This window comes from Carassius gibelio, chromosome A11 (genome assembly GCF_023724105.1).
Source record: "Carassius gibelio isolate Cgi1373 ecotype wild population from Czech Republic chromosome A11, carGib1.2-hapl.c, whole genome shotgun sequence".
Taxonomy (NCBI): Eukaryota; Metazoa; Chordata; class Actinopteri; order Cypriniformes; family Cyprinidae; genus Carassius; species Carassius gibelio.
In genome coordinates, this window is record NC_068381.1 from 7,052,246 (window position 1) to 7,077,379 (window position 25,134).

Here is a 25,134-nt window from a genome sequence, read left to right on the forward strand (position 1 = left end):
ATGCTTCCCTGGCCGCTTCCCACACCGCTTCCCTGGCCAACAATGCTTGCCTGGCCTTGGCCACTTCCCACAATATTTACCTGGCCAACAATGCCTACCTGGCCCTGGCCGCTTGCCATAGTATTTCCCTGGCCAGCAATGCCTGCCTGGCCCTGGCTGCTTGACACAGTATTTCCCTGGCCAGCAATGCTTGCCAGGCCCTGGCCGCTGGCCATAGTATTTCCCTGGCCAGCAATGCTTGCCTGGCCGCTTCCCATAGTATTTCCCTGGCCAGCAATGCTTCCCTGGCCCTGGCCGCTTGCCATACCACTTCCCTGGCCGCTTCCCTGGAACTGGCTGCTTTCTATATAATTTCCCTGACCAGCAATGCTTCCCAGGCCGTGGCCGCTTCCCAATCCATTTCCATGGCCCTGGTAGCTTCCCACTCCGCTTCCCTGGCCCTGGCCGCTTCCCACTCCGCTTCCCTGGCCAGCAATGCTTCCCAGGCCCTGGCCGCTTCCCACACCGCTTCCCTGGCCAACAATGCTTGCCTGGCCCTGGCCGCTTGCCATAGTATTACCCTGGCTAGCAATGCCTGCCTGGCCCTGGCTGCTTGCCATAGTATTTCCCTGGCTAGCAATGCCTGCCTGTCCCTGGCCGCTGGCCATAGTATTTCCCTGGCCAGCAATGCTTGCCTGGCCGCTTCCCATAGTATTTCCCTGACCAGCAATGCTTCCCAGGCCCTGGCCGCTTGCCATAGTATTACCCTGGCCAGCAATGCTTCCCAGGCCCTGCCCGCTTGCCATAGTATTACCCTGGCCAGCAATGCTTCCCAGGCCGTGGCCGCTTGCCATAGTATTTCCTTGGCCAGCAATGCTTCCCTGGCCGCTTGCCATAGTATTTCCCTGGCCAGCAATGCTTCCCTGGCCCTGGCCGCTTCCCATGCCGCTTCCCTGGCCCTGGCCGCTCGCCATAGTATTTCCCTGGCCAGCAATGCTTCCCTGGCCAACAATGCCTGCCTGGCCCTGGCCGCTCGCCATAGTATTTCCCTGGCCAGCAATGCTTCCCTGGCCGTGGCCGCTTGCCACTCCGCTTCCCTGGCCCTGGCCGCTTGCCTGGCCATGGCCGCTTGCCACTCCGCTTCCCTGGCCCTGGCCCTGGCCGCTTGCCTGGCCATGGCCGCTTGCCACTCCGCTTCCCTGGCCCTGGCCGCTTGCCTGGCCGTGGCCGCTTCCCACACCACTTCCCTGGCCAATAATGCTTGCCTGGAACTGGCTGCTTTCTATATAATTTCCCTGGCCAGCAATGCTTCCCTGGCCGTGGCCGCTTGCCACTCCGCTTCCCTGGCCCTGGCCGCTTGCCTGGCCATGGCCGCTTGCCACTCCGCTTCCCTGGCCCTGGCCCTGGCCGCTTGCCTGGCCATGGCCGCTTGCCACTCCGCTTCCCTGGCCCTGGCCGCTTGCCTGGCCGTGGCCGCTTGCCACTCCGCTTCCCTGGCCCTGGCCGCTTGCCTGGCCGTGGCCGCTTCCCACACCACTTCCCTGGCCAATAATGCTTGCCTGGAACTGGCTGCTTTCTATATAATTTCCCTGACCAGCAATGCTTCCCAGGCCCTGGCCGCTTCCCAATCCATTTCCATGGCCCTGGCCGCTTCCCACTCCACTTCCCTGACCCTGGCCGCTTCCCACTCCGCTTCCCTGGCCCTGGCCGCTTCCCACTCCGCTTCCCTGGCCAGCAATTCTTCCCTGGCCCTGGCCGCTTCCCACACCGCTTCCCTGGCCAGCAATGCTTGCCTGGCCTTGGCCGCTTCCCACAATATTTCCCTGGCCAATAACACTTGCCTGGCCCTGGCCGCTTGCCATAGTATTTCCCTGGCTAGCAATGCCTGCCTGGCCCTGGCTGCTTGCCATAGTATTTCCCTGGCCAGCAATGCTTCCCTGGCCCTGGCCGCTTCCCATAGTACTTTCCTGGCCAACAATGCCTGCCTGGCCGATTGCCATAGTATTTCCCTGGCCAGCAATGCCTGGCTGGCCGATTGCCATAGTATTTCCCTGGCCAGCAATGCCTGCCTGGCCCTGGCCGCTCGCCATAGTATTTCCCTGGCCAGCAATGCCTGCCTGGCCGATTGCCATAGTATTTCCCTGGCCAGCAATGCCTGCCTGGCCGCTCGCCATAGTATTTCCCTGGCCAGCAATGCTTCCCTGGCCCTGGCCCTGGCCCTGGCCGCTCCCCACTCCGCTTCCCTGGCCCTGGCCGCTTCCCACTCCTCTTACCACGCCGCTTCCCTGGCCAATAAAGCTTGCCTGGAACTGGCCGCTTTCTATATCATTTCCCTGGCCAGCAATGCTTCCCAGCCCCTGGCCGCTTGCCATAGTATGTCCCTGGCCAGCAATGCTTCCCAGGCCCTGGCCGCTTGCCATAGTATTACCCTGGCCAGCAATGCTTCCCAGGCCCTGGCCACTTCCCATAGTATTTCCCTGGCCAACAATGCCTGCCTGGCCCTGGCCGCTCACCATAGTATTTCCCTGGCCAGCAAAGCTTGCCTGGCCGCTTGCAATAGTATTTCCCTGGCCAGCAATGCTTCCCTGGCCCTGGCCGCTTCCCAGTCCACTTCCTTGGCCGCTTCCCAGTCCACTTCCCTGGCCAATAATGTTTGCCTGGAACTGGCGGCTTTCTATATAATTTCCCTGGCCAGCAATGCCTGCCTGGCCCTGGCCGCTTGCCACAGTACTTCCCTGGCCAGCAATGCCTGCTTGGCCCTGGCCGCTTGCCACAGTATTTCCCTGGCTGGCAATGCCTGCCTGGCCGCTTCCCACAATATTTCCCTGGCCAACACCGCTTCCCATACCACTTCCCTGGCCCTGGCTGCTTTCCACTCCGCTTCCCTGGCCCTGGCCGCTTCCCACACCGCTTCCCTGGCCAATAACGCTTGCCTGGAACTGGCCGCTTGCCACAGTATTTCCCTGGCCAGCAATGCCTGCCTGGCCCTGGCCGCTTGCCACAGTATTTCCCTGGCCCTGGACCTGGCCGCTTGCCACTCTGCTTCCCTGGCCCTGGCCGCTTCCCTGGCCAACAACCCTTGCCAGGACCTGGTTACTTCCTTGGCCAAGACTGCTTTCCACAGTATTTCCCTGGCCAGCAATGCTTGGCTGGCCCTGTCCGCTTCCCTGGCCACTTCCCATACTGCTTCCCTGGCCAACACCACTTCCCATACCACTTCCCTGGCCAAGACTGCTTCCCACAATATTTCCCTGGCCAAAAATGCTTGCCTGGCCCTGGCCACTTCCCATACCGCTTCCCTGTCCCTGGCCGCTTCCCATTTTGCTTCCTTGGCCCTGGCTGCGTCCCGAAGCATTTCCCTGGCCAACAATGCTTGCCTGGCCCTGGCCACTTCTCTGGTCCTTGCCGCTTCCCTGGCCCACAACACTAACCATGCCACTTCCCATACCGCTTCCCTGGCCCATGCCGCTCCCCTGGCCGCTTCCCTGGCCAATAACCCTTCCCTTACCAAGGCCAGGACCGCTTCCCATGACACTTCCCTGGCCAAGACCACTTCCCAGGCCCTGGCCGCTTCCCAGGCCAAGTCTGCTTCCCATAGTACCTCCCTGGCCAAGACCGCTTCCGATTCCACTCCCCAGTCCAAGTCCGCTTCCCTGGCCAAGACCGCTTCCCATACCACCTCCCTGGCCAAGACCGCTTCCTATACCGCCTCCCTGGCCTGGACCGCCTCCCTGTCCAAGACCACTTTCCTGACCAAAACCAAGACTGCCTCCCTGGCCAAGACCGCTTCCCATACCACCTCCCTTTCCAAGACCACTTCCCTGACCAAAACCAAGACCGCCTCCCATACCGCCTCCCTGGCCAAGACCGCCTCCCTGGCCCTGGCCGCTTACCCCTCCGCTTCCCTGGCCCTGGCCGCTTACCCCTCCGCTTCCCTGGCCCTGGCCGCTTACCACTCCGCTTCCCTGGCCGCTTGCCACAGTATTTCCCTGGCCTTGGCCCCGGCCGCTTCCCTGGCCAACAACACTTGCCAGGACCTGGTTACTTCCTTGGCCAAGACTGCTTGCCTGGCCCATGCTGCTTCCTTGGCCAAGACTGCTTTCCACAGTATTTCCCTGGCCAGCAATGCTTGCCTGGCCCTGTCCGCTTCCCTGGCCACTTCCCATAATGCTTCCCTGGCCAACACCACTTCCCATACCACTTCCCTGGCCAAGACTGCTTCCCACAATATTTCCCTGGCCAAAAACGCTTGCCCGGCCCTGGCCACTTCCCATACCGCTTCCTTGTCCCTGGCCGCTTCCCATTTTGCTTCCTTGGGCCTGGCTGCGTCCCGAAGCATTTCCCTGGCCAACAATGCTTGCCTGGCCCTGGCCAGTTCTCTGGTCCTTGCCACTTCCCTGGCCCACAACGCTAACCATGCCACTTTCCATACCGCTTCCCTGGCCCTGGCTGCTTCCCTGACCAACAACCCTTCCCTGGCCGCTTCCCTGTCCAAAACCACTTCCCTGACCAAAACCAAGACTGCCTCCCTGGCCAAGACCGCTTCCCATACCGCCTCCCTTTCCAAGACCACTTCCCTGACCAAAACCAAGACCGCCGCCCAGACCAAGTCCGCTTCCCAGACCGCCTCCCTGGCCAAGACCGCTTCCCAGACCGCCTCCCTGGCCCAGACCGCCTCCCTGGCCCAGACCGCCTCCCTGGCCAAAACCAAGACCGCCGCCCAGACCAAGTCCGCTTCCCATACCACCTCCCTGGCCAAGACCGCTTCCCAGACCGCCTCCCTGGCCAAGTCCGCTTCCCAGACCGCCTCCCTGGCCAAGTCCGCCTCCCTGTCCAAGACCGCCTCCCTGGCCAAGACCACTTCCCATACCGCCTCCCTGGCCAAGACCGCCTCCCTGTCCAAGACCGCCTCCCTGGCCAAGACCGCTTCCCATACCGCCTCCCTGTCCAAGACCGCCTCCCTGGCCAAGTCCGCTTCCCATACCGCCTCCCTGGCCAAGACCGCCTCCCTGGCCAAGTCCGCTTCCCATACCGCCTCCCTGGCCAAGACCGCCTCCCTGGCCAAGACCGCCTCCCTGGCCAAGACCGCTTCCCATACCTCCTCCCTGGCCAAGACCGCCTCCCTGGCCAAGACCGCCTCCCTGGCCAAGACCGCCTCCCTGGCCAAGACCGCCTCCCTGGCCAAGACCGCTTCCCATATCTCCTCCCTGGGCAAGACCGCTTCCCATACCACCTCCCTGGCCAAGACCGCCTCCCTGGCCAAGACCACCTCCCTGGCCAAGACCGCTTCCCAGACCGCCTCCCTGGCCAAGACCGCCTCCCAGACCGCCTCCCTGGCCAAGACCGCCTCCCTGGCCAAGACCGCCTCCCTGGCCAAGACCGCCTCCCTGGCCAAGACCGCCTCCCAGACCACCTCCCTGTCCAAGACCGCCTCCCTGGCCAAGTCCGCTTCCCAGTCCGCCTCCCTGTCCAAGACCGCCTCCCTGTCCAAGACCGCTTCCCAGACCGCCTCCCTGGCCAAGTCCGCTTCCCATACCGCCTCCCTGGCCAAGACCGCCTCCCTGTCCAAGACTGCTTCCCAGACCGCCTCCCTGTCCAAGTCCGCTTCCCAGACCGCCTCCCTGTCCAAGTCCGCTTCCCAGACCGCCTCCCTGGCCAAGTCCGCTTCCCAGACCGCCTCCCTGGCCAAGTCCGCTTCCCAGACCGCCTCCCTGGCCAAGTCCGCTTCCCAGACCGCCTCCCTGGCCAAGACCGCCTCCCTGTCCAAGACCGCCTCCCTGTCCAAGTCCGCTTCCCAGACCGCCTCCCTGTCCAAGTCCGCTTCCCAGACCGCCTCCCTGTCCAAGACCGCCTCCCTGTCCAAGACCGCCTCCCTGTCCAAGACCGCCTCCCTGTCCAAGACCGCCTCCCTGTCCAAGACCGCCTCCCTGTCCAAGACCGCCTCCCTGTCCAAGACCGCTTCCCAGACCGCCTCCCTGGCCAAGACCGCCTCCCTGTCCAAGACCGCTTCCCAGACCGCCTCCCTGGCCAAGTCCGCTTCCCAGACCGCCTCCCTGGCCAAGTCCGCCTCCCTGTCCAAGACCGCCTCCCTGGCCAAGACCACTTCCCATACCGCCTCCCTGGCCAAGACCGCCTCCCTGGCCAAGACCGCTTCCCAGACCACCTCCCTGTCCAAGACCGCCTCCCTGGCCAAGTCCGCTTCCCAGTCCGCCTCCCTGTCCAAGACCGCCTCCCTGTCCAAGACCGCTTCCCAGACCGCCTCCCTGGCCAAGTCCGCTTCCCATACCGCCTCCCTGGCCAAGACCGCCTCCCTGTCCAAGACTGCTTCCCAGACCGCCTCCCTGTCCAAGTCCGCTTCCCAGACCGCCTCCCTGTCCAAGTCCGCTTCCCAGACCGCCTCCCTGGCCAAGTCCGCTTCCCAGACCGCCTCCCTGGCCAAGTCCGCTTCCCAGACCGCCTCCCTGGCCAAGTCCGCTTCCCAGACCGCCTCCCTGGCCAAGACCGCCTCCCTGTCCAAGACCGCCTCCCTGTCCAAGTCCGCTTCCCAGACCGCCTCCCTGTCCAAGTCCGCCTCCCTGTCCAAGACCGCCTCCCTGTCCAAGACCGCCTCCCTGTCCAAGACCGCTTCCCAGACCGCCTCCCTGTCCAAGACCGCCTCCCTGTCCAAGACCGCTTCCCAGACCGCCTCCCTGTCCAAGACCGCCTCCCTGTCCAAGACCGCCTCCCTGTCCAAGACCGCCTCCCAGACCGCCTCCCTGTCCAAGACCGCCTCCCTGTCCAAGACCGCTTCCCAGACCGCCTCCCTGTCCAAGACCGCCTCCCTGTCCAAGACCGCTTCCCAGACCGCCTCCCTGTCCAAGTCCGCTTCCCAGGCCGCCTGCCTGTCCAAGACCGCCTCCCTGTCCAAGACCGCCTCCCTGTCCAAGACCGCCTCCCTGTCCAAGACCGCCTCCTTGTCCAAGACCGCTTCCCAGACCGCCTCCCTGGCCAAGACCGCCTCCCTGTCCAAGACCGCTTCCCAGACCGCCTCCCTGTCCAAGACCGCTTCCCAGACCGCCTCCCTGTCCAAGACCGCCTCCCTGTCCAAGACCGCCTCCCTGTCCAAGACCGCCTCCCTGTCCAAGACCGCCTCCCTGTCCAAGACCGCTTCCCAGACCACCTCCCTGTCCAAGACCGCCTCCCTGTCCAAGACCGCTTCCCAGACCGCCTCCCTGTCCAAGTCCTCTTCCCAGACCGCCTGCCTGTCCAAGACCGCTTCCCAGACCGCCTCCCTGGCCAAGTCCGCTTCCCATACCGCCTCCCTGGCCAAGTCCGCTTCCCATACCGCCTCCCTGGCCAAGTCCGCCTCCCTGTCCAAGACCGCTTCCCAGACCGCCTCCCTGGCCAAGTCCGCTTCCCAGACCGCCTCCCTGTCCAAGACCGCTTCCCAGACCGCCTCCCTGGCCAAGTCCGCTTCCCAGACCGCCTCCCAGACCGCCTCCCTGGCCAAGACCGCCTCCCTGTCCAAGACCACTTCCCAGACCCCCTCCCTGGCCAAGACCGCCTCCCTGGCCAAGACCACTTCCCAGACCGCCTCCCTGGCCAAGACCACTTCCCTGCCCAATATTGCTTTCCTGGCTCTGGCTGCTTCTCTGGACAATAACGCGTCCTATACTACTTCCCTGACCAATAACTCTTCCCTGGCAACTTGCCGGTCCTCGTCCCTGACTACATGGTTCACTGCATGCAAAGCCACCGGTGGTTGGGCAACACTTCTGTGAGGCAGGACACTGGCCATCATGGACACAGCTTTCAGCACAGAAGGGAATCATCTCTGGTATGGGACACTGACCCGGTTTCACTGCATGAAGACAGATAGTTGGCTTAAGTTTGGGCATATAGACAATTTGCCACTTCAATATACAAATTCAAAACTCAAAGCATGAATAGAGCTCACTCAATAGGTAAAACTTGCTTAGTGGTTCTCATTTCCAGTCCTGGGGACCCCCTGCTATGCACAATCAGGGGTGTTAAATAAGGGAGACATACAAAATGTGAAGCAGGGGATCCCCAAGATTGCAATTGAGAGCCGTTGTTCAAAGTATTATTCTGCTTTATTTTGTAAAAGCAATCCTGTGCTCAAAACTATCCTAATGGATTAATTCAAACCTACTTTAGATCAAAACAACAAGAGGCAAAGTTTCTGCTTAATTTACATTGAAATAATTGTTAGGTTTTTCTTTTTTGACCTTTAACATCGATCATTAAACTCACTGAAAACAGGCAGCACACAAACAGGCCCACTGTCAAATTGACAGCATTTGTGTCCTCCAGGGCAATCTTGATCAGAAGAACATCCTCGATGGGACGGCACAACAGTCAGCCTCGCAGGACATAAACCATCCACTAAAGAATTCAAGAGGATGATTGGGGGAGGTCAGTTTCAGCATTTGTAAATCAGGGATTTTACAATGGATCTCAAACCTAAATAAAAATTTTACATATTTGTCTGCTTCAAATGAAAAAGGGTTTTAAAACTTACTAATTCATAAACCGTTAATTACTTTCAAAGACTGAGTCACTTATGTCTGCGTTTCTTCTGGCTGTATAATGTAATCAAAAGATCTTCTCACCAGTGGTTTGACTTTGAATGGCATGAGTTTTACTCAAGTATCCAAACAGACAGGATGAAACCACAATCAACGAGAAATACACTCTAGCTGTCATCCTCCCAGCCTGTGATCTCACAACTATCTCTGCAAAAAATATGCACCAAATTGGTGCGTCAGGAGAAGCAGACAGTGCCACGCACAAAACTAAAACAAATACGTGTTACTGTATTATCAGGCTCTGTAAAGTGGGATTTTAAAGATCCAAGGAGAACTTGTCAATTCCAACCCTGATCAAATTCACCTGCCTGTAGCTTTCTAGTAATCTGAAATGCCTTGATTAGCTTGTTCAGTTGTGTTTGAGGTTGGATGAGGCGAATGCTGTGTTCACGCCAATAATAATTAAGCTATCCTAATTATGAGAGGATTGTTTGTTGCTATGGCTAAACTATCAACCTGCAAAATGAATCTGCAGTGGTTGTGGTACAAATAGTGTTATACTTCATTGCAGCGCTGCTCAGATCAGAACGGTACGTGCTAGTTCTATTTTTTTTTTAACCAGAACAAAATGTAGCTTACAAAAGTAATGTACAAGAGTGTGCAAATCATTAATACAGTAATCAACAACTGTATATTAATAGAAAATATTACAAGTCTTGTTTACTTTTTTATTAACAATGTTCTCCAAACTGGAGTAGTCTTAATGCGGAGTTCACATTGCACGATTTTAGCCTGAACTTAATTTTATTAATTTTAATAATACTTTTTATTTTATTTTTACTTGTCAACAAGTTTGCAAAATTGTTGATAAATGCCAAAATTGGAGGCAAATATCTGCTGCTCACATGAAAGACAATCACGCAGTGTGAATTATCAAATATGCGATTTGAGGGAATTGCCTACTCCCACAAAATATTTTGCATGCTTAATATCTGGAGCAGTTGGCGACAATCAGGCTGTGTGCAATGACTTCTGACTGAAAATGACATTGGCAATGATCTACAGCAGTGTTCCTCAAATCTTGCCCTGGAGGATCTGCTGCAGAGTTTAGCTCCAACCCTGATCAAACTCCCTTACCTGTGATTTTCTAATGATCCTAAAGACGTTGATAAGCATGCTTAGGTGTGCTTGATTAGGGTTCGAGCTAAACTATGCAGGAAAGTGGATCTTGTTGGCCAGATTTGAGGATCCCTGATCTACAGCCAATGAGAGACCAAGATACAAGGCTGAGGGAAGTTTGGGGAGGAGTTATAGACCAGAATATACGTATTTTAATAGATGTATAACAAATGTTTTTCTTTTTCTCCTTGTAGCTGAAAAACACAGAAAAAGTGCTATATATTTATTTATTTATAACCCAGTTTTGCTTGAGAACTGATGCACATTGTGAAACGTAGTTTGCAGACTATACCGAACTTTTAGCGATTCTTCCTATTGTGAAGTCATGCAATGTGAAACCCCCTGTTGCCAATCCACCGTGCAGTGTGAACACTGCAGCAAATGAATGCTCCCCCAGATAGTCAAACAGTGTGAAAACAATGGTGATCTGATGAGTCTGAAAATTGTGCAGTGTGAACTCTAAGTCTCCTGAAGAAAATTATTGAAATTTGGCTTGAACCCTGACTTCTGTATGATAAATTTTCCTATAATAATAACTATATCACACTCGTTATATGTTGTGGCACTGCTCAGTGGCTGACACGCACATGGGAGCTCTGATTGTTTGGTCAATGTTTGTTAGTATACGTTGTTTTTTTTTTTCTCTTCCAGTTTTTCTTGTTTTGTTTGTTTATTAATTACGGTCCCACGGTGTCAAGTTGTGTATTTGAATATCGCGAGTGTAAACGTCTGCAATTGGATGTAAAAAATGGATGGTAACATGGCTTATTTGGAACTCTTTCTGGCGATCACTCTACTCTCTCTACTTCTGTCAAACGCTGAGCCATTCAGGATAACCTACGGCAGACATCAACTACTTCAGCTTGGCCTAACAACACAGCTGCAGTGGACACCTCCAACGGATTTTCCCTTGGAATGCCTACGTCCAACTGAACAGCGATTTGTCAGGACAAAGAGGAAGCGTGGCTCGAGAGGAGGAATTAAACGCAGCGTTCGTTCAAGAGGATCTAAACCCCCACTACCAACCATGGTCCTCTCTAATGTGAGATCGCTAAGGAACAAATTACTCCATGCCTCTATGCAATACCGGTATGAATACAGAGATAGTTGTCTGTTATGTTTCAATGAGACTTGGTTGAACCATACAGTGAATAATGACTAAGTCTTTCCCTACCTGGCTTTGGTACACCGTTAAGACTTGAAGGAGTTAGACAAGCTACGGGGAAATCGATTGGTGGAGGACTATGCATGTATATTAACATCAAGTATATTAACATATCATTAGACACACCATCAATTCCCCAGACCTAGAACTCTTATCAGTTTTCTTAAGACCTACATATTTACCACAAGAGTTTGGATAACTATTTGTATGTCTAGTGTATATTCCCCCTGATGCAAACTACAAAGCGGCTGCAGATGCGATACATCAACACATACAAAAACTTGAGGCAGTGTCTCCAGACACTCCCAAATTTATTTTGGGTGACTTTAATGGCTGCTCTTTGTCATCTGCATTACCCCACTATCATCAATAGGTGAATTGCTCTACGTGTGGATCAAAAATAATTGATCTATGTTATGGCAACATAAAAAATGCTTACAAAGCAGTCAACAAACCAGCGATAGGCGGCTCAGATCATAACACTTTTTATTGCCCTCTTATCGACAAAAATTGAAGAGGAAAAAATCTAAAATCACATCAGTGCGTGTGTGGGACGATGACAGTGTGACCGCTCTGCAGGGCTGTTTTGATTGCACAGAGTGGAGCGTTTTTGACTGTGTAGATCTTGACGAGCATGCGGATGTTGTCACGTCATATATTAACTTTTGTGTGGATAATGTGATCCCGATAAAACGTGTGAAACAGTTTGCCAATTCAAAACCTTGGATTACAACTGATATTAAAAAACTGTTAGTGGATAAAGAAAGAGCGTTTAAAGCAAATGACAGGTATGGAGGGTAAGCTGATTCAGAAGGAAATACAGACGAAAATCAAACAGGGCAAGAGACAATATAAAGACAAAGTTGAAAAACAACTAAAGGAAAATAATTCACGTATGGCGTGGAGGGGTATTAAAACTATCATAGGTCAAAATAACTGCTCTAACACCCCTGAGCATACAGTTGAGCAGGCAAATGCCCTGAATGAACACTTTGCGAGATGGGAGAGTGACGTGCCAACCAATCCAATAAGCCTTGATGGAAGAGCAAGTGCTTCAGGGTAAGCTGTGAGGAAGTGGGGTGAATCTTCTCCCATATAAGGACAAGGAAAGCTGCCAGCCCTGACAGGCTGGAAGGCACCATCCTAAAGAGCTGCAAAGAACAACTGAGTCCAGTGTTCAGAGGATTGTTTCAGAAATCACTTGACACACATAAAGTTCCAAAGATATGGAAAACAGCGGAAATGTTACCACTTCCTAAGAAACCCAAACCAGTTGGACTGAACGATTTTAGACCAGTAGCACTCACTTCTGTTGCTATGAAGTGTTTTGAGCAGATCATTTTAATTAATCTCAAAATACTAACCAAAGCTCACATAGATACGTTACAGTTTGCTTATAGGGAGAAAAGGGGGGTGGAAGATGCTGTCACAACCTTGAAACACCTGCCTCTCATGTACGCATCCTGTTTGCAGACTTCTCTTCAGCTTTTAATAATTTCAAGTCACACATGTTGATAGACAAGCTGACAAACGTGGGTGTAAATCTCAGTCTTGTAAAGTGGATTCAGGACTTTTTAAATGATGCGAGTTTTGGAGTGGGACTATGTTTTTCTGACCAGTGGTAGTCAGGGAGCATTTATTTAGCTCAGAAATTACACACAAGTTATATTAATGCCTACTTTGTAATTAGATTAGATAGATTACTAAAAAAAAGAAAAGAAAAAAAGAGCTGCACCAAAGATGAATTTACTCTCTTTCCTGAGTCTCCAGCAGGGACATTTTTGGCCTGTAGATGGAAGTGCAGCACTACAGTTCAGTTCTGATAAGGCATCCATTCTGATTCTTGTTACGTAACGCTTTCAAATGGTCCAAGGTTCACACATCTTAGTTTCAATTTCAAGTGAAATGTGATGTGTCTGATGGAATGTTACAATGAAATAACATCCAATTTTATTCCATTCTCAGCGGCTGAATGAGTTGAATCAAAAGCCTTAATCAGGTTTGTTCATTCAAGCATTTCAGAGACCTATGAGCTGAGATTTCCCATAATAAAATAATAACCACAACTGGCAACATCAGGTGATGAATAATTTTTTACATAGACGAATGGAAAAGCTAACAGAATTATTTATTTATTTATTTTTTTGAAGATCTTCCTGTCTCATTTTGATTTTACTCACTTTCTTAGATGGTCTTTAATTAGTGTTCAGTGTGGTCTCTCTCTCTCTCTCTCTCTCTCTCTCTCTCTCTGTTTTTGCTGTCCTCCACCTTACTTCACGGATGTGAAGGATTTCATCCACTCTGAATTACAGTACACCCTTTAATGAAGGACACCAGTAACTTTCTGATAACTTTCTGTCTTTCAGTTTGGATGCATTTTATAACCACAGTCCTATGAGGTGTGTTATCTGTCTCTCTCCGTGTGTGTGTGTGTGAACTCCTCCCACCCTGTTATCATCCAGCCACTCCTCACCTGTCTAAAGGATGAACATCTCTCAACTCAATTTGAGCTGTGTGGCTCCACAGGCAGAATGTGAGGTGATTATTAAACACTGGTGCAATCTACCCAGCCCGGATAAAGCCGGATAAAGGGAACAGGTATGTGGTAGAATGCTGTTTTCTCCTCCACTTCCTCATTATGGACTGTGGCACCTACTTGAAAGTCCACACGCATCTCCCGCTCTCCGTGCTCCTGTGCAACCAGGAATACCTTTATTAAATCAGAAAGGGAAGAAATCTAATTTAGGCTTGATTATTATGAACCGCAATGTCCCTCGTCTGCCATGTTGTCTGGTGAGAACATTTTTCCAATCCTTTTTTTTTGTAGAGGCTGCCATTTGTTGCAGGTCACTCAACATAATTTAGCTTTCATTTTTCACCAATAGAAAGCTTATTCTCTGTGAATAAAATGGTTAGAGCTCAAAATGTAAAGTTTTCTTCCGCTCCGCTTTCTTTCGTTTGATACTTCAAGATTCAAAAAAATGTTGTATATCATCTTTAAGTAGGACAATTTTCCCCCAAAAAGTGTAAATCCTAAATCCATTCTTTCTGGTTGCTATATTTGGTCTGGAACTTACTTCTAGGACCTATTAGTAGAACTAGTACGTCCTCCACATTTTTTTTTTCCACTTTTTTTTTATTACTAGGACATTACTTCATTTGCAGGCAAATGTCCTTTTAATTTACTACTTTAATGTTATTATTATTAATATTTTTACTTTTCATGGACTTAGAAGGAAGTTTTGCTTTTAAACATGTCAAAAGTTCAGTAAACAAAAGAGCAAGAGAACTTATGTTTGCAAACGGATAAACTTTAAGGCTAGAAGTTATTATGTCCACTGAGGGAAAATCTCAAGATTAATGTACTGTTGCTTGAATGCACAAAAAGCTCAAGTGAACAAAGAGAGAAAGACAGGAAGTATGAACCTCAAAACCTTGGAGATTACTTCAAACACACTAGTATGTGCTGTCTTATTCATTTGGTGAAGGTCATTGCAATATCTGAGAGCAAGAGCAAGTTAACAGGCATCAGTGTCAGGAAATAGTGTTTTGTGGCATCATAAACTTATGCAACACTTCACCTCCATGACCACTAGAGGTCAGAAAACAGTCTTGTTTCAGCTCCTCTGAGGATGATGGGATTGTATGGTGTAATGCCGCACTAATCTCTCTATCTCCTGCATCGTTTTCATTTGCTCGTTGGGGTCATGTGTAAAGATTTGTTTCCATAACAATTGCATAATGTAGAAATATTGAGTTGAGAAATATGGAGATGAAGAGAACGTTGATGAAGTACTGCGGGATTCACTTACAGAAAAGTGGGAGAGAATAAATGAATTATGATGGATGATTCATTATTTGGGGATTTAAAATGTTCCCTATCAGGAAAGACAGAAAGCCGGAGAAAATGTGAGGGAGCCATTCTTCATAATGCATTGCCATAGGTGGGATTAATTTGCATAATTCCCTCATTTTCTGGGATAGTATTATTCAGAGTGGAGGACCACAACCTGTTGTACAGAGAATAGAAGAGAGGGAGATAAGTAGAGGAGACTGCCCTGAATTGTGAGGATCAGATCAATAAGTTGTTAAGGGAAGATCAGACATGTCTGTGAATGCTCATTGCGTACTGATGTCTAAAACGAAATCTGCATATGTTTGTTCATGCAATTGGATGTCTAGACGTACAACAATCAATGACTCAGTTCAGGCTTTGAAGACAGTGCTCCGTTCCAAATGGCATACTCTACCAACCTACTCTGACTATTATAGTGCATAGTATTTATAGTGTGCAACACATGCAAAAGAGCAAGAATATGGAACATGGGATCCAATAATGCAGTTCACTCTTGACTTTTCCATTTGGAGTGTCATCATGATGTCATCATAAGACATTTTACTCAATTGGACTGACAAAAAACAGGCAAATGAATGACGCTAGTATTCCATTTATAACATTGCCATTCTGAACATTTTGGGTGCACTGTTCACCACTGTTCCCCTTGACACTTAACGTGATTTACAAGAGTAGGACATGTTTCAAGATCAACATCCTTGTTGGTCCAGGAACTGAATTCCATTTGGCCAATCAGACTGTATGGTTTGTCTGTCATTTCACTCCGATTTAAGGGGAATAAGTACACTTTGGTTGATTTCGGTAATAAGTAAAAAAACAAAAACAAGCCTTTTAAACTGAAGAAGAAATCAACTGAATCAGTCAAGCAGACTGCTTTATGTTTGTTCGCTTGGCTGTATTTTGACAATTTTAATATGATGGAATAGTCATTAAAAGTGCCATTTGTGTTCATTATGGTTCAGCTGGCTAAACAATGCATTCTTGCATTAAGCTGAATAAAGATCACTATTTTTAGGTGTCCTCAGGCTTCTATTTCCTAGAGAAAAAAAAAAAACACAGGACAAGTGCTGCAATTGTTTTAATTAGTGATTTTATATGATTACTGTGAATTTATTCAAGAAAATATGATCCATGCTGCACTCGTTATGCCACATTTACCTGCCCTCTTTATTATCAAAATAAAAGTTTGTGTTTATGTAATATGTATGTGCACCATGTATATTTATACGTATATATATATAAATATACACATTTGTATATTTATATATATATATATATATAATCATTTACAAATATGAATATAAACACAAGTAAACAGTTCTTAAAAACATGCATGTATGTGTGTATTTATATATACACACAAATATTCACAGTATACACATTATGTAAACACAAACTTTTGTTTTGAATGTGATTTTAATCGATTTGACAGCACTCTTTTGTAACGGTGTAAAATACTTTGTCACTTTTGATCAATTTAAATGCATCCTTGATGATATGAAAAAATAAAAAAAAATAAAACGCCTTACTACATAAGTCTTATTCGGAATATGGACCTTAATTTGAAAATTATGTTTGCCAGGATGGGAAGAAACACTAATAACTGTTATTGCATCACTGTGCATTGCTGTTCATAACATTAAATGTGATGGTACATTCTCACAGCGGCGAAAACGCACTACGAACTCATTATAGTTAACCAGGCCATTATAGCTCACTTTCCTGCAGAGCTGTAGTATTGGTACTTGGTCCCAAAATCACAAAGGTCAAGGAGCTTCACAAACAAGAAGGACTCATTAGTTCATTTTCCCATTAGGTTTGGCACGAAGTGTTTCATTTCTGGTCTTTTGGGGTGAGCATGTGTTCGAGAGGGACAGTTATAAGTCATAACACCTTCCTCTCTTTTCACGGCTTAGCCATATAGTGTTTTCTGAATAACTATTTTGTGTTTGGACAATCTGTGAAATAACCATTTTCCCTCTAATGGCACACTTGCTTAGCTCCTATGCCTCATAAAAATAAAACTTAATTAAACTGTCAAATAAAGTACCGCTCGTTACATCCAAATTGTTCACAACTTCACACAGTAAACATCAGCTTTGGGAACTGCAGCTTTATTTAAAGGAATAGTTTCTGTCTTAATTTCTCTTCCTTACATGAACCTTCTAGTCTTCATGCAGTTACAATGTACAATGACCGTTATAGTGGCCACGGCTGTTGAAAAAGTACCACAAAGGGAGTACATAAGATGTGAGCTGTATTAAGCCTTTTTTTTCTCCATTTTATGGCAAATTCTCATTTTATATTCCACATAAAAATAACCACATACAGGATGAGTAAATAGTGACAAAATGCTCACTTTTGATTGAACTATTCCTTTTAGCTAAGCAAGCATGACTGTTGAAATGTAAAGGACACATTCTGAATGTAATGAAAAGATGAATAAAACCAAGTCTGCCCTATCTTCTTTCCGCCCGCAGGTCTCAATCTACCATCCGCCTGTTGTGAGACAGTGAACCCACCCTGAGGAGAGGCAGACAGCTCCACTCAGGCAGAGATCTGAGCTCACTGTGGCTGCAGAATGTGCGGTGATTAGAGTAATGTGGGTTTTTTCTGAGCCCGTCGGCAACCGTGGCAGGTCAGGGAGCAGAACAGGCTGATAAGAGTCAGCGGTGAGGAGTTTTAATTAAATAACGGGACATTATACGGCTTGATTATCCAAGTCTCTAGCGTGGGGACGCAGAGCGGTAGGACGACCGGACAATGGCAATGCTGAGCCGAGCAAGACTGGATATGGGCCAAAAGAGGACAGGGAGAGAGCGACAGACTGAAATCCAGTGATTGGGTGTGTGCGTCAGACAGAGAAAGGGCAGACACAAACCACATTCGTTCCCTGAACCACCACACACACACACATACTGAAACCGAGCTGGTGCAGCAGAGCTCTAATGAGGCTGAACAGAAGATCTGGACTTGAGGTTAAATCAATGATGTGTGTGTCTGAGCCACCGACACACTAAATGGCAGTTACTGCACACACACACACATATACACACACAGGTGAAATAATTAGCCTCTCCACTCCACACCATTATCAAAGAATTGACATCATTATGTGACCACTTTCCCTGAAGGCCTCTTCCCCCTCACTACAGTCCCCATCCTTTCTACTAGACAACAGCAGTCTGGCCTTCACCAGGGTTTGGGCCAGTGTTTACTTTATTAATTTACATTTTTACCATGCTTTCTCATTGAAGCGACTTAATAAGGTGCACAAGTCACAATAATAACACCAGGACAGGTAGCTGAGAATGCAAATACAGCCTCTCAAACAGCAAGTAGCAGCCCGTAGCAAGTGTAAATACATTGAATTTCTAATCCCATTGCCGATAAATGAATACAAAGCTGGGCCGATACTGTACAAGTGCTGACTTAGAGGATACAAATGAGTCCCTAAAGACGAGTCAAGACAATGAACGCAGGGCATTTGCAATGCAAGTATGGAGGTGATTAAATTTTATTAACAACACGGGGCTGGACATAACAACATAAGCATTGTGTGTTAGGCCACTCTAACCAGATCTCATGAGAAACCGCAAATATTTTATGAGGTGACTATTGCATATGAACGTGCGTGTAAACGCAGTTAATAATAAGCCACTAGCACAATACTCTCCTGTTTGTCTTTGCTACATTTATAGGTAACACATTCAAAACTCACATATAGCTTTGTGTACAGGCAGAGAAAACCAGATTGAGAGATTACAGGATGTAGTTTATGACATATGACGATGGAAAACTTTGCCTGTATTGGCATCAATAGTTTATTTCAGATGCCTTCAGTGGTGTTTCCATGTGCTGGTCTTGGTTCTGTTGCATCTGGCCTGGTTTGTATTAGCTGAATTCTAGGAATCCAGGGCTGTTGCCGTTCACAGCATGATTGATTATCCATAAAACATGGTTGGCACTGCTGAATTATGGCTAAAGAACAGCCAATAAATTGTTTTAGATGGCTTATTACAACAGTGTTACTGGACTGGCATTTTAAATTATTGTGGACTTGTAAATCATGGTGCTTTTTTGGAATAAACGTATTAAATTGGTGATAATTATGTCCATTACTCTTTCTAAACATTACCACTGCTGTCACCGTGTTTTTATTTTTTATTTTTATATTTTTTTTAGGCTGATGTAAATATTGTCATCCATCAGAGATGATTATGATCATAATGTGACTTAGTTTAACACAGCCACTAAGCTTTTATATCTGTTGAAAGCCAGTGAACATACACTTCTTTTTTTTGTTTTTTTTTGTGACTCTTTCTGCGGATTACTTAACTTCACCAGCAGGTGGCAACAAATCTTTATTTGTGAAACACTGAATCATCCATTTAACCAATCCTGAATCAAAGTATTTAACCGAATCGCTCACTGAACCATTGGATGAGCAAACAGAATTATTCATTTAATTAATCAACAGAATCATCCAATCATTCGCTCAACCGTTTCATTCAAAAGTACAAATGTCTTTATTTATTGTAATATAAATTGCTTCAGATAAAACTACCGAAGTAAAAGTGTGCTTGGTTGCTTTACATGTTGGTCAGATGGTCTCTTCTTGTTGCGTAGTCAGTGCTTGGCTAGAACAAAATGCAATCTGGACCAGACAAAGATAACAAAGGAACAAAACAACCCTCTCCTTATCAAATTCTATCTCCTTCAAACTAATCTGAAAAGAGCAACTATGTGTGTTTGCATTTGTATGCGTAAATGTGTGCCTTTGACCCTCTTTCACCTGGTCTGTCCCATGATGTGCCACAAGGAGGAGGGGTCTTCACCCCAAAACCATCAATAGCCCGGCCCTCCCTGGACTCTGGTGCAACTTTGTGAAAAGACACAGCTAGTTTGAAAAATAAAGATGGCACGTGGAGGAGAAAGGGACAGGTGGACACAAAGAGAACAAGACAAACTGAGAAAAATAGCTGAAGAGGAAAACATTTCAAATAAGACAGCAGAAATAGAAAAAAAGTATATGACAAAGACCAAAAGAAGGAAGTTGACGAATATTGTGTGGGTTGTTGTTGAGGGCAGAAGGACTGAGGATTAAAAAAAAAATGGAGAGAAGGTTACCTGGAAATGAAGGGGACCGTGCTGGGAATAGTGCAGAAGAGACAAAGATGTTGAAGAAGTGAGTCAGAAGTTGCATGTTTCTTCAAGGACTGATTCTTATCCAGTATTTCAGCCCTGAGACTTCAAGCCATGAACTTTACCTGCTGTCAGACTTGTTCACAGATAATCTAGGCCTCAATCATAATTCTGTGCGTTGTGAACCAAAGCCAATGTCAAACTGAGCAAATGAAATTCATAAATTCAGCTGATGTAAGATTCAGAAATCTGATTATTTTTTTCACCATACAATACGCCAGCAGAGTGACAATGGCTGGCACACTTACTGCAACACAAAGGTGTTTCATATATTTATTTTTATTTTTTATTCAAATACAAATACACACACACATATTTGTATACATACATATCTATCTATCTATCTATCTATCTATCTATCTATCTATCTATCTATCTATCTATCTATCTATATATATATATATATATATATATATATATATATATATATATATGTGTGTGTGTGTATGTATGTAGAGAGAGAGAGAGAGAGAGAGAGATTTTTTTTCATTCATTTTTTGGTGATGGTGTAGGATTGAAATACTGTTGTACTTTTTGAAATATACCGTGGTACATATTCAGAAACACTGTAGTAACATCCCGCTTTTTATAAATTTGTCCTAAAACAAACAAACAGCAAAAGCCTCATGGTCTTGGCATTGTATACAGTCAATATGTAATACTGCTATGGACATTTTTGTTTTGTTAGTTGTTAACAGTTAACAAGTTTGTTCTAAATGCAGGTGTACAGTACATTTTTTGTCCGACCTATAGATGTATTTCTGATTTGAATTCTGAACATTATTTTGACCAATAGAGGAGAGAAGGTCCTTGTTAAAAAGAAAAGAGGAAAACAAATCTGGACTGGGCAGAAATCCAGGGAAGTTGAAGAGAGGGCAGAAGTGAAAGATATTCAGTCAAATTGGAAAGTAAAAAAAGGAACAAAGACTAATATATATATATATATATATATATATATATATATATATATATATATATATATAATAATAAAAAAAAAAAAAAAATTCACATTTTTTTTTCAAAAACATTACATAACATTTTTATTTTTATTTAGATTAATAGAGGACTTCATTAACCAAGTGTTCAGACTTTACCCCTCACAGTTTTTGAATGTATCAAATACAGTCAAGTTTGATGGTAGTTTGGCTGCAGACTGATAAAATAATATTGGAGTAACATTTTGTCAACTCTTTGGTTTGATCTTTGTGATGTTTTACTAGGTTGGCCCACCTACAATGAATTCTCTTTGGTCCAAAATCCTACTGACTTAGGAGTGGGTTCTTTTAACCTGGACCAGCAAGTAGCATATTTATTTGAATACATACTGATTTATTTATATTAAGTAATATTGTTTTTGTTTTTTCCATTAAATGTAAAAATTTCAGATTGAAGATTGTTTATTTGAAATAATTTAATAATTAAAGTATTATTTAATTATTTCAAGTCATATTAATGAATTAATTGACCGTCTTATTACTTCACAGAACTTCACAGTAACATCACTCCTGTCATCACTAACACATATGTACGTATATAGCTGCACAATGACATCTAAAGCTGCAGGGACTTAATGTCATTCGTTCAGTGTTCATATCTTCACTGCTCTGCCCAAAAAGGTTGAGCGGTGAACCGATGTGCACGCCCAGTTTGATAATGTCACTCAGGCGCACACGAAGTCTGAACACATATGACAGGTGAACATGGGGCCGCTCATTTGATCCCATGCCCGCCCGGACACATATCACTCAGTCTGAGCTAAAACAGATCCCGTGGCTTGAAGTTTTATGTGAGCTAACCCTTGGTGGCACAGAGATAATAACAGGGAACAAAAGGCAAATAAAAAGAGAGAGATCTGCTTATTTTGTACATATGTTAAGTGTGGCCGGAAATGCAGACATGCCAAATTGCGGCCGCATTAGTGCCTTTTGTGCATGTGTGGGAGATACGAAGAAAGCTGCTACAATGAGACAGTTTTAACCATGTCAAATAAAATCCTCCGCTTTGAGTTAAACAGGGGGCAGAGAAAACCTGCAAAAAAAGCCTCAAAGAACAATGTTTGTGATCTGCTGTTTTGTGAAGGATATGAATATCTGTAGGCAAAGAAATGGAAGCATTTTCATATAAACATTATATAATTATGCTCTCCCTGGAGTATTGTGCTTTTCCAAGGGTAAATGTTGAAGATGGGAAGCTGAGAAAACAGAATGAGTCAGTGTAACTTATTTTAAACTTTCTAAGAGAACTAAAAGACAGTAAAATGGGTTGTGAGCGCCATTTCAGGTTGACTTAAATTGGGTAAATTGAAGATTTTATGTTACTCTAAGTATGCCAGTGTAACTTATTTTGAACTTTGAGCCCAGATTTACTTTTACAGTGATTTCAATGCTTAGCTTTAAAGTGATCTGTAGTCTTAAAGCCATCATCAAAGATATTGTCTCTGTGTAGTTTGGATCCCTTTGGCTCATGAAATATTTTCTTTTGTACAGAAGAAATAGGTTTGGAAAATACATGAGGGTCAGTAAATGATAACAGAAATTAATACATATTCATGGTCCTATTTTGCAATGATGTAATTCATTTTACAGTATTGTTACATGATATATTGCACCCTCTTTTGAGCATCTAATAATTCCCAATAAATACACTACCATTCAGGAAAATGGAATCTATAAGTGTTTTCTTTTTCTATATTTTTTGTTTGTTTCTGAAAGAAGTCTCATCCTCACATTGGCTGCATTTATTTAATCAGAAATACAGTTAAAACAGTAATGTTGTGAAACATTATTACAATTTAAGATGACGTAACCGGTTAATGTAGTCCATTTCTGTGATGGCAATGCTGAATTTTCAGCATCTTTACTCCACTTTTTAGTGTGGCGTGATCTTTCTGAAATCATTCTAATATGCTGATTTGCAGCTCAAGAAACGAAAATAACAGCATTCATTTATTTTAAATATAATTTAGAATTTGGTCAAGTGATAGTAAAAAATAAACCCCAAACCTTTGAACGGTAGTATACATCTGTATTGATTTATTGTATAACTGTTTGCATTTGAAAAATCTGGTTTTAATTTTAATTTTAATCATTTAATTTATTTATTTAAATTTGGCAGAAAATGCCTTCCATTTAAGGAAGTAGAAATCCATAAATCTATGGATGCAATCAACATTTCATGTTGACTTCAAAGCATTCAAGATGGGAAGCTCCTATAAAGAGAAGAAAGTAAGTGAGTGTAAGAGAACCAAGACATAAATCTACTTTTCAGTGCATTTAATGCAGCCCTTAGTACTGAATGATTGAGAGAGGTCAAATCACTGCCGGTTGATGTGGCAGTTGTAATATCTTGCTGGAGGCTGCACTCAAACTCAGGGTGAGATGGGACTGCCAAGGAAGAGGGCAATTATGGGATAGCACATTGATACTCATCTGCCTCCCCACGTAGTTGGCAGGGCTGTGGTCATGAGGTCAGGGGAAGGGATAATGCTTCCTGTGTAGATGCATTGACTGCTTTATTTGTAAAGAAAATAGAAAGGCACGACCCATTTACTGCTCTGCCTGTGGACACACACACTCAGATCCTGATAAGACTAGCACTTCATATGCTGGAGATGCCTGTCTAATGCAGCGGCTGGGGAAACAAATAAAAACAAGACATGAGTAGCACCTGTAAAACGTAAAAAGGAACGATAGAAAAAGCGAATGAGATACAGAGCTCAATGGAGTGTGTGGGAGAGGCGGACACACAGTACAGGACTTTATAAAAACACTCTCTCTTTTCTCCAGCCTCCAGTTTACACCTTTCTGTTTCCAGCAACTCTTTGCATTTAACTTCTTGTCTTACTGTCTTCGTGTCTTTATTATCATCCTTAATGCATGACAGGTATCTGCAATTTAGTCTGAGAAACTTTCTGCTTCTGTGTAAAAAAAAAAAAAAAAAATTACATTTAATGCAGGCTCAGGTACACACATATCAACCAGGTTTGCATCTTGACGTAGCAGTGGACAAGAAGTGACAGGCAAGTGCATTCTGTATTGTTCCAGGGTAAGTTCCATTAACTAAACTAGTATTTCCAAGAACAACAAACACAATCACTACATTGCTTCTGATGTTTCAGTTCTTTTAATCACTATGTTTACTCTCCTGACACAATCAATATGTGTGTGTGTGTGTGTGTGTGTGTGTGTGTGTTTGTGTATGTGTGTGTGTGTGTGTGGGCACGATGTGCAGACAGCTCAGATGTACTTGTTTTATGGTGATAATAAAAACTGCCATGGACCGTCTGTTCAGAAAACCCAAGGTCAGGATGTTTATGGCCATGAAACACAATAAACCAGCGGACATCGCTGGTCTATCCACTTTGACGCTCACTGTCCCTGAGGAGAAAAGCAGACCCTTCAAATCTTACACTGCTGTGCAGTCACTATGGTGACCGTTACTACTGTTTCTAAAATATCTAATACATATTCAGTGTCACACTGGAACATTTAAACTTCTGCAACATGTGCTCGATCTTCTGGGCTGTGTGTTAGAAATGCAGGATCATTGCTGTTATCAGTGTTTTCAGCTATTCCCTAATGGTTTGCTGGTCTTAGCTGGTTTAACTTGATCTCCTAGCCTGATGAAATTGGTCTAAAAGCTGGTCTCCCAGTCTGACCATTTATAAGTATCCAAACCCTGTTTAAAACTATCAACCTTAACTATATAGTTGAGGCCATATATTGCATATCCCATCACAGTAATACATTACATTTTGAAGTTACTTTATATTGTAAAAAAATATATCACAGTAGTACTTTAGTATATTCTCACGATCATTAGCTGGAGTGCCCACAAACTTCAGTAGAGGGCACTCCACTCAGGACCATTCCACCCATCAACCACCATATCACTTATCACCATATCACTTGGACACTAGCACCTCTCATCTGTTGCACCACACCCAAACTACATCTCCCATGAGCCTCTGCATCACAATCACCTTGCCACACCAGCACCTCATTCAATCAGCTAATATCCTTGCCACACCTGCACCTCATTTACACACACATATAAGCAGCACTCACACACAGCCACATTGCGAAGTCTTGTTTAGCCTGCCTGACAATTCCGAGCATTTTTCCTAGTGTTTGTTGTTCCCGTGTATTATCTTGGATTGTTGAAACCGGCTCTGATTCTCTTCTGACTTCCCTGATCTCTGCTTGTTACCGTTAATGATTCTG

At 45.9% G+C, this 25,134-nt stretch overlaps 1 protein-coding gene and 1 long non-coding RNA gene across 2 annotated transcripts; one reads left to right on the plus strand and one right to left on the minus strand.

The window, feature by feature from the left end:
- Positions 1-94: 94 nt before the first annotated feature.
- Positions 95-8,779, minus strand: LOC128022817 (fibroin heavy chain-like). The gene is made up of 6 exons (XM_052610602.1): positions 8,592-8,779; positions 8,233-8,364; positions 3,933-7,819; positions 3,779-3,836; positions 995-3,706; positions 95-156 (listed from the first exon to the last, which is right to left on the minus strand). The coding sequence occupies exons 1-6, from the start codon at positions 8,683-8,685 to the stop codon at positions 95-97; spliced, it is 6,945 nt and encodes a 2,314-aa protein (XP_052466562.1). The 5' UTR covers positions 8,686-8,779.
- Positions 8,780-8,946: 167 nt separating this feature from the next.
- Positions 8,947-18,816, plus strand: LOC128022190 (uncharacterized). Its single transcript, XR_008185882.1, has 3 exons — positions 8,947-9,097; positions 13,218-13,449; positions 17,188-18,816. It is a non-coding gene; the product is annotated as an uncharacterized LOC128022190 (long non-coding RNA).
- Positions 18,817-25,134: the final 6,318 nt, after the last annotated feature.